At 33.2% G+C, this 17,263-nt stretch overlaps 1 protein-coding gene across 1 annotated transcript in view; it reads left to right on the forward strand.

Annotated features, from left to right (window-relative positions):
- The first annotated feature begins 7,373 nt into the window (after nt 1–7,373).
- LOC136846377 (uncharacterized) overlaps nt 7,374–17,263 on the forward strand; it is a 10,048-nt gene continuing 158 nt past the window's right edge. The window contains exons 1-3 of the mRNA XM_067117175.1: nt 7,374–7,480; nt 8,321–8,521; nt 16,128–17,263. The exon at nt 16,128–17,263 is cut by the window's right edge and continues 158 nt beyond it. Of these exons, the coding sequence (XP_066973276.1) occupies nt 7,378–7,480; nt 8,321–8,521; nt 16,128–16,204 (381 nt within the window). The 5' untranslated portion in view covers nt 7,374–7,377 and the 3' untranslated portion in view covers nt 16,205–17,263. The remainder of the gene's footprint in view (nt 7,481–8,320; nt 8,522–16,127) is intronic.

Raw genomic sequence — 17,263 nt, forward strand, 5'->3', positions numbered from 1 at the left:
ACATATATGCAAATATATATATATATATATAAATATATATAAACATATATACAATAGTTTATATATATATATATATATATAATATATATATATAAAAAATATATATATATATATATATATATATATATATATATATATATATATATATATATATATATATATATATATATATATATATATATATATATATATATATATATATATATATATATATATATATATATATATATATATACATATATATATATATATATATATATATATATATATATATATATATATATATATATATATATAATATATATATATATCCATATAAAATCTATTGCTGCTCACACCAAGCCCCATAGATCTATTTTAGTTGATAATAAGTCCAAAGTAACGTCAGCCACTAGTGTTATCCATACTCCCACCCATCTTTTGAAATGACATAATTTTATTCCATATTGTCGTTGTGCAACCAAAGGGAGAGGAAAATGAATATTTTTGCAATGAATAAACTCATAAAGAATGGGGCTGAGGACTTTAATTATGCAATCGAATATTTACATAACTGGAAATATTTTAAATCTTCTGTTGGATGATAAATTGATTTATTACATATTTAGCCTGGAACAATAAACAAACAGGTTTTCCAAAACGTCATTGAAAATGATAATAAGTATATTGATATTTCCCTCGTAAATATGCACCTCATTATATATTGACAAATGATGATAACTGTACCTCCTTTCATATCTTACTTTCCTCACAACAATTGATTCAAAGCATATTGATTCCTATGATGATACCTGTTATACTGTCAATTTCCGTTTCAGCGCTAATAACCTATATCAGTGCAAATGATGACAAAATTCTATATTCAGTTCAATGATCAATAAATATATATTTATTTTCTGGTAATAAAAGAGTTCAAATTCGGAGATGATAAATCTATTTTTGACAAAATGACCTCAATGGGCGTTCGATTTCCGCTGTTCTTAAAAAATGACGATTGATGACCAAAATGAAAATTATCCATATATTGACAAATGATGATAAATCTATTGACAAAATTGACAAAATTTTATTGACAAATGTAAAAGTTAATAAAGTTATAGAGGAAAAATTGACAAATATAAAGTTATATGACAAATGATAAAGTATAAGAAATGATCATAAAGAAAGATATAAATATGATTGACATTAATTATGCAATCAGTATTTACAAAAAAAGTATTTTAAATTTTTGTTGGATGATAATTTGATAAAGGGAATTACATATGACAAAGTATATTGAACAAACAATATAAAACAAGTATTTCCAAAACGAGCCCAGTTACGAAAACTGTTGACATGAAGTAATTTATATTGACAAATGATATTTATTCCCAAATGATGTAGGAGGGTAGTAAATGTCAGTGCACCTCATGCGGTGCACTGTAGGCATTACAAATTTTTGCAGCGTCCCTTCAACCAAGGCCTCTACCTGCAACCCCTTTCGTTCCTTTTACTGTACCTCCTTTCACATTCTCTTTCTTCCATCTTACTTTCCACCCTCTCCTAACGATTGATTCATAGTGGAACTGCAAAAGTTTTTCTCCTGTTACACCTTTCAGACATTTTTTTACTCTCAATTTCCGTTTCAGCGCTGAATAACTTCATAGGTCCCAGTGCTTGGCCTTTGGCCTAAATTCTATATTCAATTAAATTCAATTCAATTCAGTTCTAAGAGGCTATTCAAACATCAAAATAGATGCGAGGAGCTTTTATATTACTTCGTTTTCCCTCTGCGTCTCCTCCTTCAAGAACAGAATAGAAAAGAATAGATAATTTGAACCAAAGGCCAAGTGCTGGGACCTATGAAGCTATTCAGCGCTGAAAGGAAAGTTGAGAGTAGAAAGGTTTGAAAGGCGTAACAGGAAGAAAACCTCGCAGTTGTACTATAAAATAATTGTTAGAGAGGGTGGATAGTCAGAAGGAAGAAAAAGAATATGAACAGATGTACAGTAAGAGGATTGAAAGACGTTGCAGCTAGGGGCCGAAGCTGCCAAGACTCTCATGTAATGCCTGCAGTGCTCAACGTGAGGTGCAATGAAGGCACCACCCCACCTACGGGGTCCCTCCTACAAGGCTTCTTAATACTATTTGCAAGTCGAGGGTTCAGTGAATACCACAGAAATAGGCCTATTTATAGCCTTTCAGAGTATTAAAAGCCACTATTAGTATAGCAAGTTGGCCCACTTTGATTCTTTATGAGCAGAAAGCATAACAGACAGTGCCAAAGCTTCAGGTTCTTTGCAGCGTCCCTTCCAAGGCCCCTAGCTGCAACTCCTTTCATTCCTTTCACTATACCTCCTTTCATATTCTCATTCTTCCATCTTACTTTCCACCTTCTGATTCTCCTAACAAATGTTTCATATTTGCAACTGCAAAGGTTTCGTAAAATAAATCTAATCCTTCGGGCCAGCCCTAGGAGAGCTGTTAATCAGCTCAGTGGTCTGGTTAAACTAAGGTATACTTTTCCTCCTGTTACACTTCAAACCTTGCTACTCACAATTTCCCTTTCAGAGCTGAATGACCTCATAGGTCCCAGAGCTTGGCCTTTGGCCTAAATTCTGTTTTCTATTCTATTCTATCCTAAGATAGTGTTACAGCTGGGACATCATCAATTAGGTTTTGAATTAAGCAGTGCTAAAGAAAAGAAACCTAATTATACCCTTAGTTAGAAAAGTTGTAACTTTGATAACTGAAACTGTAGCCCTCAATGCATATATAATTTGCATCACAGACGGAAACTTCCTGTTCATTTCGTCGGCTCTAGGGTCGTGTAGAGAACTTAATTAAAACTTTTGCAAAGGCCCGTGGAAAGTTTTGATACAGGCCAATTACATGGAAGGAATCATTTTTCCCATCTTTATTACTAGGAGTGTGACCTGGGACGTTTAAGACATCTGTAGTATACTAGTATTGATATTTGTCAAGTTTTGTTGGTAAAATAAAAACAAAGAATTCTTTAAGGGTGAAGGTAGGTACAAGCTAATCAGATCGGAATAATAATGGTCTGTTGCAAATATTTAGGTAACAATCAAACAGACTTCTCAAGTTTAGATGATGAAAAATAGTACAGCAAATTTCATGTACAGACTTAATTTTTTACTTGGCACTATGGTGCTATTTATATACACCCAAATACATATACAAATTATATATATATATATATATATATATATATATATATATATATATATATATATATATATATATATATATATATATATATATATATATATATATATATATATAAATATATATATATATATATATTATATATATAAATATATATAAATATATATGAAGGTTTAATGTGTAAATAAAATATATTTATAGGCCTTTCAACACATAGTCCTTTACTAGCAGACTGTGTCAAAGGCCTAGCATGCACAGAGGCCTCAATGGGTGGTTGTTTTGTTTCAGCATTTGCCTTTTTATAGGGTCTTCATATTCCCATTCGCTGAATCATTGTTTACATATTCATACATTTATATAAATCATGTTCATTATATAATATATATATTATATATATAATATCATCATATTATGCATAGTATATTTTAGTATATATATATAATATATATATATATATATATATATATATATATATATATATATATATATATATATATATATTATATATATATATACCTATATATATAATATATATATATAATTTACACCATGTTAATCAGAATTGAATGACAGTCACATTCCAGAGTTTAATACTTTTTATATGTTACTGGGCATTTTTTATTGACTTTATTATTAGATTATGTAGTGAATCATCACACTTTTTCAATTAACAACCAGAAGTTCAGAAAGCCCCACCTGGCAGTCAAGATTTGATATAACCCTAATATATTTTGATACAGTTATGTTATATTTCTGGTTGATCTGCTGTTGAATTATATCTCTTTTAAATTTTTTGTTAATAAGCTTTCAAGTAGTCAAGACCTCAATCAGGACTTAACCCATAGGACTCATAGCAAATTTTTATGCAACTTCTTTGGGCCAATCCGTTTTGCAGCTGTTACCATGTACAATCATTGTTACTAAAATACAATTATTACATTTGCTTTAAATTCCCTGTCAAAAGTTCAGTTCAAAGCTGGGTTTTGGGAGAAAAGATGATTAAAGATGTGTTGAAGATATCTCACTGGAACACAATCAGTAAACCAGAGAAATAATAAAGACCGACTGTTACATTCAAGAAGATACATTTGCATAACAAGCAAGCAAGAAATCCGCCATCAAGTCTTAGACCGCTGAGTCTTGAACGTGTAACTTCGGACCTAAGGTCAGTGCCCGAACTGTTTGTAGCCAAATCTGGGCCATTTAAACTTTGCATGCAGCCATATTACAGTGAGCCTGACAATGTAACGTCTGTAATGATCAATTCGTTACCTTGGAAATACTATATTTATCATATATCAAGAATATCATTTAACCAAACACCTGAGTTCTGATTTGTACCAGGATACATTTGGCAGGGCAGCCGATCGAGACTGACATTTCACGGAAGAAAAGCCTTACCAATGGTAGCTAGGCAGGATGGACATCCACTAATATACTTATGTCGAAATGTCATTATCCTATGAGAATCATTTACTGGGACTGAGTGTTAGTTATATTCGAATATATAATATGTTATACACATCAATATCTCCAGTTACATATATATATGGACATATGAATGGTTCTGTACACGTAAGTTTTATGTTAACATTTTTGGGGTGGAGTGTCCAGACATGGGGTGGAGTGTTAGCCCCACCTTGGCCAAGACAGGCAACGGTGTCCTTGTATAGGTTAAGAGTTAGGATGCATCCCTGTTGAATTATATCTTTGATCTGCTTTCAAGTAGGCCAGGACTCGTGTAAATAGCATGTGCAACTTCTTTTCACTGTTACCCACAATTGTTACTAAAAGCAATTTTACAATTCCAACTTCCCTGAGTTCAAAGCTGGGAAAAAGAAAGCTATACTGGAACATAAACCACCAGACCGCTGGGGATACATTTGCATGTGCAAACAATGGCTATCCAAAAGAGCAAAAGAGTCGTCTTGAACGTGTGTTTAAGGTCAGGGGCCCTGGCAGCCAAATCTGGGCCCATCTTGGGCAAATGAGCCTGACTTGTCTCTACGCGGCTTTCCCAGCTCCTAATGTCATGTGGATCCTGGAGAATCATTTGGGACTACGACGTCTCACGGAAGAATACTTCACCAATACTATACAGGATGGACATCCACCTTAAAAGTTTTCATTAACTTCCTGAGAAGCATTTACTGCACATTGTAGTGTTAGTTATATTCGGCTGATAAACATTACATAATATCTCCAGTTACAGGAATTAATGGTTATAATGATAGATTTTGAACATTCTAATGTCTGATAAAGGGAAGAGTTTGTGTGAATCATTTGTTTACTAAGAAACAGTCATGATATAAAAGAAAGTGTCTGTTTGGCATAACCTACAAAAAAACTAGTGATAGAGTTGATAAATAGGATTGTATAGTATTTTACAGTCTTGAGATACCATTTTATGACAGAAGCAATACAGTTTAAATATATTCACAGGAGAATGTCTGGTTTGGCATAAAGTGTGTCTGAGACCAAGTATTTGTCTCCATGGCAGTTTAATATGTTCACACAGGGAGTGATGCTAGAAGTCAAAGAAAGAACAAGAGGTGAAGGTGGAACATTGTGTGAAAGGTAAACATGCTCTTGAGGTACAATACTGATTAAGGTCATTGAAGAAAAACTGCTGAAACTAGTGAGCTGCAAAATGTAAGTACGATGAGAAAGTTGCTAGTAAATATGAGTGAATATCAGGAAGATGGGGCAATGAATGCTAATATGGATAGATAAAGAATGGAAACAGTAGGTGAGAGAATAGAGGAGTTAAAGCATAGGATCAGCAAAGAAGGTAGCAGAGCATATGCTAAGGGTGCATCCACACTACAGTCATAAACATATGTCAGCATCTTATCGCATATCACATTCAGGTTGAAAAAGTCAACTACTGTAAGTGGAGAACAATTCTCTGACCAATGCTGGATAATCACATGAAGCACTGGTCAGACTTCCAATAAGCTGTTAACTTGTATTCCCACTTTTGTGATGTGTGTGAGTTAAGTAGCCTACTGTAGCGTGGACGCACCCTGAGGCTTGGGAAGAGACTGCACAAGCCAATGTTGGACTTGAAGAGATTACAGAGCAATTTTCCTTTGCAGAATTCAAGTGTGTACTGTATGTTGAGTACAAATGAAGAAATGGAATGGAATGGAATATGAAATTTAGGCCAAAGGCCAAGCGCTGGGACCTTTGAGGTTATTCAGCGCTGAAACGGAAATTGACAGTAAGAAGGTCTGAAAGGTGTAATGGGAGGAAAACCTTTTGCAGTTGCACTATGAATCAATTGTTAGGAGAGGGTGGAAAGTAAGATGGAAGAAAGAGAATATGAACGGAGGTACAGTAAATGTAGTGAAAGGGGTTGCAGCTAGGGGTTGAAGGGACGCTGCAAAGAACCTTAAATAATGCCTACAGTGCACCACATGAGGTGTACTGATGGCGCCACCCCCTATGGGGACAAATGAAGGAAAGACTAAAAGCTGTTGAGATGAATAGTTTATGTATTAACACATTTAGCTTAATTAAAATTGATAGGGTGAGACATATGGCGATACAAAGGAGCTTTAATTAAAAGGTTAGTGTTGGTGAAAAGATGGATTAGATTGTTTTGAGCTAATTCAGTCATGTGCAAAAATGGAGGATGATAAGTTACTGAAGAGAGTGTATAATATTAGATGGTGATAAGTTATTGACGAGAGTGTATAATATTAGATGGGAGTTGGAGACGATTTCTAAGGCCCAAAAAGTGCTGGTGGGTGAATTGGCAGAATTACTGGACAGGAAGGGTTTTAAGATCTAAGAAGTGAGAGTGTATGGTGCAGTGTGTGTTGGGGTTTGATGTACTGCTGATGAGCCTTCTGTTAAGGTTAATGGATTGGCTTCTGTTATGAAAGCTTTACACACAGGCCTTCTTAGTATCCGAATGTACCCGGCTACTGATTTTTCATATCCGTGATGATAAATTTACCTACCAACCAAACATTGTGTATGTTAAAGTATGAATGTGGCAAAAACCGTTACAATGTTTATTCTCTAGAGCCAGTCTCTGTTAAGGAAAACGCTTTAATGATGAAATATGTATACTTGTACATTAAAATTACCGTCTCTTCATTTTTTTATTTACTTTAGGCTTGTTGCTCCCATTTGAATTCATATCACTGGAACCCAGTTCATTAATTTTCCACGTAATGTTACTTCTTTCCCAGGCATAATATGACTTTGCAGATTAGAAAACTTACTCCAGGGGATTTCGGGCGCTACACTTGCTCGATAAGAAACAAGGAAGGTCAAGGCTCCTACACCACAACTTTAAGAGGTTAGGACTTTCTTTCTCCTTGTATGACATTCTGTCTTCTAAGGCTGACGTTCGCTGTCTTGTGGATTTTTAAGCAGTTCTTCCTTCCGATGTTTGATTGTGCTATTGCTTTTCTTCTATCCTTTAGCTTGATTTAATCCAGCGATTAACTGATTTATTTAAAATGTTAAACTGTTGTCCTGATGTCAATGATATTGACGACAAAATCAGGCGACAGAAGAAAAAAGAAACATATTGACAAAACTTTTTATCTTGAAATTAGAATGCCCCTCTGCTTAGACCCACTGGGGTACAATAAAGCCTAATACACACACACACACACACACACACACACACACACACACACACACACACACACACATATATATATATATATATATATATATATATATATATATATATATATATATATATATATATATATATATACATACATACATACATACATACATACATACATACATACATACATACATACATACATACACTGGAATTATCATTTCTATTAGCATGCAGAGTACGTGGTTGTGAGACCAAGCAATGAGAAAGTTAACCTACATAGTAAGACACAGCTGAACTTCTAAGGAACTTTGGACTTGATAATAATTTCCAAAACCCTTTGTTAAAGACTGGCATTTTATACCCTAAGAGCGACTCTAGTGTGTGCTTGTGTAATAGAAGAAATTCTCTTGCACTCAGCTCATACAGTAGTCTGGGAATAACAGCTTAGGCCGTTCTGAGTCTTCACTGTGTTGCCTTGGGATCCTGTAAGAATATTACTGAGCACTCCATGGTGTGAGGAAGGGTAATTCTAAGTAAGAAACTTCTTCTCACCTTCAGAAATCACTACAACCATCGCTCCGCCACCCACGTCGTCGACGATCACGACCATAGGTGTTTACACGACGACACTGATGACCCATCTGTACAACAGCCTAGGAGGAGCACCGACGTCTTCCAGATCCCACACGACGTACGACGACGACACAGTCAACCTCTCGGCTCCCCTCATCATCAATCTGACTCCTGATGTTTACAGAGGTAGGTCAAACTCTCTCTCTCCCCTTCCTGTGATATTTTTCTCATTCATTAACTGTTTGTTGACTACACTACACAGGCTACTTTTCCTGGCACAGATGAAACAAAATTTCTTGCTGTTATGTTCATCAGTTAACTGTTGAATCAAGCACGAGGAATTGGAATTGGAATATAGAATTTAGGCCAAAGGCCAAGGACTGGGACCTATGAGGTCATTCAGCACTGACAGGAAACTGACAGTAAGAAGGTTTTAAAGGCGTAACAGGAGGAAAACCTTTTGCAGTTGGACTATGAATCAATTGTTAGGAGAAGGTGGAAAGTCAGATGGAAGAAAGAGAATATGAACAGAGATACAGAAAAAGGAATGAAAGAGGTTGCAGCTAGGGGGTCGAAGGAATGTAGCAAAGAACCTTAAGTAATGCCTACAGTGCATCACATGAGGTGCACTGATGGCACTACCCCTTATGGGGAAATCAAGCGTGAGACACTGTGCAGAAAAACACAACTTCATTTGCTTCATATATCTACCCAGAATGTTCATCAGCAGTACATCGATCCCTTCTTACAGACACACACAGCTCTACAGTATCTTACATGCATTCTAAGGCCCCTTCATTCTAGTACCTCTGCCTCCCCATCCACCCAAAACCTTTTCAGACCCCTTCTTCTGACCAATAAAACTTTGAAACTGTACAGACTTTACCCAACATTTTGTTATTTAGTCTCTCCACATGACTGAACAGTAATAAAACAGTTTTGTTTTGATCACTTCCATAAATAGTAATTAGCTCAACAGCCACGCAATGTATCCCAAATTTTCCCTCCTTGGATACCTGCGTTTTCAGATCCTTTGCAGGTATCCTGCATTCAGTAGCTTCCATTCTTCCACCATTAATCACTCATCATCATTTCATCCAATACTATGAAAAGGGCAAGCTGAGAAATTCTGCCTTGCATATCTTTCCTGTGCTTTCACTTTTACAAATCTCCACTCATCTCCTGCCTATCATCTCACAGTTCTCATCCAAGTAGGTCTAGGTCTTCTAACTCTTCTGGTGCCCACAGGAACCCCTGACACTCATGTAATTAAAAGTAACTGACATTTATTTCTACTCATCTTCATTGCATATTAAAAAAGCAGGTAGTAATTAGCTTAATATGTAAACGTTTTATTACACTTTACTTTGTCTACATATATTGCTGTGAATTGAACATGATTATTAATGTCTGTTAACAAAACATAAACAGCATTACAAATATATGACGAATTTGCTTCATTATCTGAATTTACGTCTTGGCATTTGCCATGGCACTGCGGAAGGTACACTGGCGGAAGGTACACTAAGTTGAAAGTACTCGTTCCGTCGAAAGTGCTCGTGTTACTCGTGCAATTTGCGTTGTAAATGGAATAAATGAAGCATCGCAGGCTGTGCGAATTTGGGATGCGTTATCCGGCGGGTTTATTGTATTTATGATTCGAATACATTACTGAGGCACTGCTGGCCAGGCAGAGGCCAGACATAAGATACTGGTTCCCACTTGCTTTTTGCATTTGATTAAAGAGACTGTCGAGTATCATGAAATTTGACCCTGTGATCAGTTTAAAAATCTGTAATTTTTTTTTTTTTTTTTACCAAATTTAGTTTGCTACAAGCGGAAAATTTTTGGTTCTCCACACCTCCTGACCTATGCTGCCCTAAAATGGAAAACTGCAGTATCTGCAAAATTTTTGAAATTGAGATATGCCACCTATTGGGCTCGTGAAACACTAATACACAAGTTAAGGCAGTTTCAGAATGATTCTTCAATGCTTTCCACGAGTATTTAGGGGTCCCATTTCAGTATCTGCAAAATCAGCAGGAAGGCAAGGGAGTATCTACCATTTTTCTCAGTTTTGTATTTTTGCAGATACTTCTTCCATTTTACAATATGGTTCTCTCTCATCAAAAGTTATACAATAGGTACACAATAGGTCGTCTTTGCTTCTCTAAGTCACGTTGTTTCGTCAGGATCACCTAAGAATGATGTCACAAATATGTAACCTTGTTTGCTACTGGCACTAAATTATTCCTTTCTCAAGTAAATATTTTGTGAATCCCCTTTATGTTTATGTTCTCTCACATGAAGAGTAACAAAATATGTCAGTTTTATGCCTTGCTATGTGGGTTGCATGGCAAAATTGTAGAGTTGCCATCCAACAAACTTGTAGAAAGGCATAAAATTCATACATTTTGCTGTCTTTTATGTGAGAATATATATATATATATATATATATATATATATATATATATATATATATATATATATATATATATATATATATATATATATATATATATATTTTAATAATATTTTTCCCCTATATATATATATATATAGACATTGATATAGCAGATGGAGATATATTTTATATAATATAACAATATATACAGCTTTTATTATATATATACATATATTTATAATAATCCATTGCATTTTCAAGGCTATATTAATACAGAATGGAAAGCACACAACATCATTTTATTTAATAAAATAATCCATTGCATTTTCACTACATAAAATTAATAAAAAGATAAAAATAAAAAAAAGAAAAAATAAAAATACATTTCTTAAAATATCTTAAAACAAACTTAGCCAGTACATGGCTAAAAAGTGACTAAACATAAAAAGTTAAAACTGGTCGAAAGGAAACAGAACAGCAGAGAAATTACAAAATAAACAAAGGTGTGGAAGACGTCTGGGCATTTGACGAGGGAATAATTGCTTTAATGAAAATTGACTCTAAAGTCGTAAGCTCGTCCTCGTGTTGGGCTGAGGCTATTACTTCAAAGTTTCTCATATCAATCTGCGTTTTGCAGATTGCAGAGTGATTTCTTATATTTGATCATTCAGGCCTGGACAATCTGCATCCCGTCCTATAACTGACGCTCTGATGACTACAGACACGGACTTTCAGTAGCTGTCTCATACATCCTGCCCTGCCTATACATATATATACCCCATATAATATATATATATATATATATTATACCATATATATATATTCTATACCAGCATCAAGGATATAACTGGGCATATATATATACATATATATATATGTCTATATATGTTTATATATATATATATAATATATATATATATATAATATACTACAGACACATATATATATATATATATATATATATATATATATATATATATATATATATATATATATATATATATATATATATATATATATATATATATATATATATATATATATATATATATATATATATATATATATATATATATATATATATATATATATATATATATATATATATATATATATATATTATATCTGTGTGATAGCATTATCAAAACAAAAATGCCTGACCACAAACCCGACAGAATCGAATTACTATGAATAAATGAAAGCAAATTATAAAGCTAATGCGAGCGGACTAAATCGTCGGGCCAGGTGATCAATATAAAGTCACGCTATATAGTAAACATTATGAAAATTACATACCAGATTAGCGGGGCGTAATCCCTAAAGATAAAATCCTGTTATAATATTTATCGAGCTGTAATGTTATTTTAAGACCAAATGCAGAAATACTTAAGTTTAGCTCGCAAAATCAAAAACATGTTTCTGTTGGTTTGAGATGTTCAAAGTGTCCAACAGGCCCTAAAAAACAAAAGGACCATATTTGTGTAAATCTGGATATGAATTACTTTGAAAAACTTTAATCCATTTTCTTTATGTATATACTCAGAACCAAAAATACTACCCATAAAATTGCAGAAAACTGCAGTATATGTAAAATTTATCAATTTTGAGATATACCACCTATTGGGTCTTGTATTCATTAATCATTTTACTTAGTTTCAGAATGATTCTTCAATGCTTTCCACATAGAAGTATTTAGGGGTCCGATATTTGCAATATCTAAAAATCAGTAGTACTGCTATCTCATTTTCTCAGTTTTGTACTTTTGCAGTCTTCATTTATAGGGCAGTATTACCTACTATGTATTTTTGACAGTATTTAATATCTAATCACCTGTGTTATTTCTTTATAGAAGCCACTATATATAATAGGTGTCTATAAAATATACATCCTATATATTGCTGTTTCTGATGGCTGGGTAGGAAGGAAATGTCTCTGTAAGATTCCTAATCCGTTGGTTGTCTTCTACAATAATTATCGTTCAGCATCATATTGATTAACCTAAAGCTTTCTACGATTCTAGTAAGTTTTTTGAAGTGCAATTGTGACTTGTGGTCTTTCCTACTGAGGTCTAGAATAGCTTTATTGTAATGAATTTCCGATGATTGAAAAGATTGAGGGTAGACAAAGGAGGATGGCAAAGCGTTGCAGCTGGATCTGATTGTTCGTTGTTAGAAAGAGAATTTGTTTACAATTTCAAAACTGTGTCAGTTCTGATTCCAAATTGGGACAATCCCAAAAGAATGTGGAAACCCATTATAACAAAGAAGAGAAGCTGTTACAGAGTGGAGTCGACACATCAGAGATCAAAATGTTGATGGAAAATTGCAATGAATTTCGAAGCATTAAATTGCCTCTAAATGTAAAAAGGCTCTCTCTCTATCAGGGTAAGGGAATTTTTTCTCAGGATTACAATTCCAATAACTTTTAATGTAATTGATATTTTGGATTTCAATGGTACTCATATCCTTGGATTTTTCCTTCTAAATTTGTCATCTTGGATGTATCTTATTAAGTGTGTGTAACAGTGCTTGAAAGTTAGAAGTCTGATAGTTTCTTATTGTAAAATAATTATTGTTATAAGAAAAATGTGAGGAAATGTTAATTTGTAAAGATACCTTTTCATTTTTTTAAATTTTCTTTATATGAACAATTTAGTGGTTTAAAGGAAGAATTTTTTTAAGCCAATTCCATAAAAACTGAATTGAGTTTAAAATTATTTTTGATATTTAATCTTTAAAAGTTTGAGAGCCACATATTTCTGAGAATATCCATTTTTTATAAATTGATTTATTTAAAACTTATTTTGTTTCGTATGTGAGAAAAATCTTGCTGACCAAAATAAATTCCTTCTTTCACTTGATTAAATGTAAATTCATTTCTGATTCAAATTTAACTGATTAATAATACATTTAAGTGAAAATTTTCAAGTAATAATCTATTTCCTGATTTAAAGGTGAACAATCTTTGAATTTAGAAAAAAATTTTATATTTAAAATATATAAAGAGTTTTTGTGGCAATTGACCCACATGTTTTCCTTTGAATAAGATAGAGTGGTAAAACGTGGGATGCGTACCTTCAATGGAATTGAAATTACGACAACCAGGAAATGAAATAAATATTTTCATTTTCCTGAAAAATGGAAAGAGCAGTGGGTAGATTTTACATCAACTTCTAAAAATTTTCGTCTGCTTTCCTTCATGATTATAAGTTTTATAAGGATCACTGGGTTCAATTTAAAATTTTATCTTGTATGTGTGATGAGGTTCTTCTCTGGGACATTTGTGAATAACTATAATTGTCGAATAAATGGTCAAGTTTACAAGCTCAAATATCTTGACATGTTTTGATACCAGGTTTGATTTAAAATATAATAGTTTTAACACTTCCGTTTTATATAAATGACTTTCTAGGTCTGGGACAAACTTTTATATATTGTTTTCATTTTTATAACTCAATTCACATTTTACTTTTACTAGTTTTATAGACTTATATATATATATATATATATATATATATATAAATATATTTTATTATTATATATATATATTATATATACTATATAACTGGTTTATATATGTATATATACATACATTGCAAGAATATATATATATATATATCATATATATATATTCATGATTATACTAATTTTATTGGGTTTCATAAAAATATTGTTTGCTACATAAGATACAAATTTAGCAGTGATCTAGCAAAAACTTTATTTCAGTTTTTAGTATGATGGTATTATTTTTAATATTTGGAATATATTTTCCTTCGGTAAAATCCATGGTCTTAGAAAAAAAGGATATTTTTAAATTTATATTTGATAAAATCTGACTGTCGCATATCATTGCACTTGCAGGTTTATAACATATTTTCATCCTGATATATTGTGGGAAACTTCTATATGTTACAAACTAAGGATTTAACTGCAAAATTAAAGTGATCCATATACAATCAAAATGCTGTTCAAACGTCCAAATATCATATTTGAACAAAACTGAACATCGAAAGAATGATTCTAAAATTAAGAATTGAAAAACCGCAATCAAAGTAGCAATTGAAAGCAGTACATCGGATGGTAAGGAATACAAACCAAATTGATCAAGCTTAGTGCCCAAGTTTGCAAGAACTTTCACACCAACTTAAGCTGGATAAGTACTGGAACATAATTCACAAAGAACCTTATCTTGATTAGTCACATATCGCTTTCACCTTCTCCTAATATGATGATGTCTGTACTGATAATCAACTGATCAATCTGTCAGGCGTATATCGATAATATATTTTTAAGTTGCAAATATCATTCCTTCTCGTTTGCAAGATACAAATACCATTTGTCATGTTACTAAGAGATGAGTAAAGTATATCATCAAAGTTTCTTCCATAAACCCAGTTGCTGTTATTCAATTAATTTTAACTTGATCTAATCACTATAATAGACAAACCATTCAAGCATTCAGTGACTTTAATATATATCTTTGATGAACTAAACCTGTCAAATGTTATTCAGTATTCCACAGATATTTATATCTTATATTTGCTAATATATATATCGATACAGATATATATATATATAATATATAAATGTCAACATCATCAATTTAAGCAGTTATATCTGTGTGATAGCATTTTTTCTTTTCTATAACAAAAAGCAAAATCACAAAGCCGAAAAACAGAAACGAATGATTGAATAAATGAAAACAAATTATAAAGCTAATGCGAGTGGGCTAAACGCCCGGGTGACCCAATATTAGTCACGCTGCATAAGACGATTATGTAAAATTACATGATTAGCGGGGCGTAATCCCTTTATGCATGAAAATCCCTGTTATTAATATTTGTCCTGCGTAATGTTATTTTAAAGGCAATTGCAGAGTACCTGTAATGTTATTTTAAAGGTAATTGCAGAGTACTTAAGTCGCTCGCATTTCAAATTAGGTTTCTGTTGGTTTGAAGAGTTCAAAAGTCCACAACAGGCCTTACCACACTAAGCGACCATGTTTGTGTAGTTGGATATGAATTACTTTGAAAATTTTAAGATTTTCTTTATGTATATATTCGAAGGAGAAAAATACTGCCCTAAAATGGAAAACTGCAGTATCTGCAAAAATTTTCGAAATTGAGATATACCACCTATTGGGCTTGTGAAACATTAATACATAAGTTACTGCAGTTTCAGAATGGTTCTTCAATGCTTTCCACGAGTATTTAGGGGTCCCATTTGCTGTATCTGCAAAATCAGTAGTAAATACAAGGGAATATCTACCATTTTTCTCAGTTTTGTACTTTTGCAGATACTGCAGTCTTCCATTTTAGGGCAGTATTACCTACTACGTGTATTTTTGACAGTATTTAATATCTAATCACCTGTGTTATTTCTTTCACAGAAACCACTAACAGAAGCAGGTGTCTACAAGCCTGCCCTTACATCCTGGCTACGTTGCTGTTTCTGATGGCTGGGTAGGAAGGAAATGTCTCTGTAAGATTCCTACTCCATTGGTTGTCTTCTGCAACAATTATCGTTGATCGGAATCATGTGAGAATGATTAACCCCAAAGCTTGCTACGATTCTGGTACAGTTTTTTGAAGTGCAATTATTACTATTCTTTCCTACTGAGGTCTAGAATAGCTTTGTTGTGATGAATTTCCGATGATTGATTAGAGATTGAGGGTAGACAAAGGAGGAAGGCAAGAAGTTGCAGCTGGATCATTGGTCATAGTTAGAAAAGAGATTGTACTGAAATACGTCAAGGATGAAAATGACAGACACAACCCTAAAGAATGTCCCTTAAAACAAAGAAGGGGAAGCTGTTATTGTGCCATCATCAACAATGGATGGAAAATAGATGAATAGAAGCATTAAATAAAGCCATTAGCTGTAAAAGGCCTCAGGGGTATCAGGGGTAATAGGAATAGACTTTCCAACTCCAACTCTTACAGAGGATATGATGCATCGACATAATACGATATCCACAGTGGATATTGTCTTGCAAGTACTACACTGGTGGTCTCGATATTAAGAATTGGATTCAGGGTGTTTGAGAAAGTTAGAGCTGTGAAAAGTTTTTGATACTTTACACTGTTAGAAGATAACATAACTAAATGTTAATTTGAAAGATTCAAGCCAGACCTGTATTTTCAGTGACATAAACAATTTAATGGTTTAAAGTAGAATCCATTTTATAAGTAAATTCCATTTGGAACACACAGAACATCACAGACCCTGGGGCCTTCAACTAAGCAAGAATCTTAGAAACCCGACACACAGATAATGTAGGCGAGTGTGTAAGATTAGGGGTGGCAGTGTAGTAGGAAAGGGAGAATCAGAATTGGCAAGAGCTAGATGAGAAATGTGATCCAGAGATCCTGACTAAAAAGTGTTCCGCATTTTGAAATAGTTAAGGATCAGAAATCCTTCTCATAATGACAAAGTTCAAGGTATATCTATTCTTAGGACTGGACCTTTTGGAGCTGCCAAAAACTGCAATACTTGGCAGATTAGTGTGGCATGTTCAAAGTAAAA

The sequence above is a fragment of the Macrobrachium rosenbergii genome, chromosome 15 (assembly GCF_040412425.1).
Source record: "Macrobrachium rosenbergii isolate ZJJX-2024 chromosome 15, ASM4041242v1, whole genome shotgun sequence".
NCBI classification, from domain to species: domain Eukaryota; kingdom Metazoa; phylum Arthropoda; class Malacostraca; order Decapoda; family Palaemonidae; genus Macrobrachium; species Macrobrachium rosenbergii.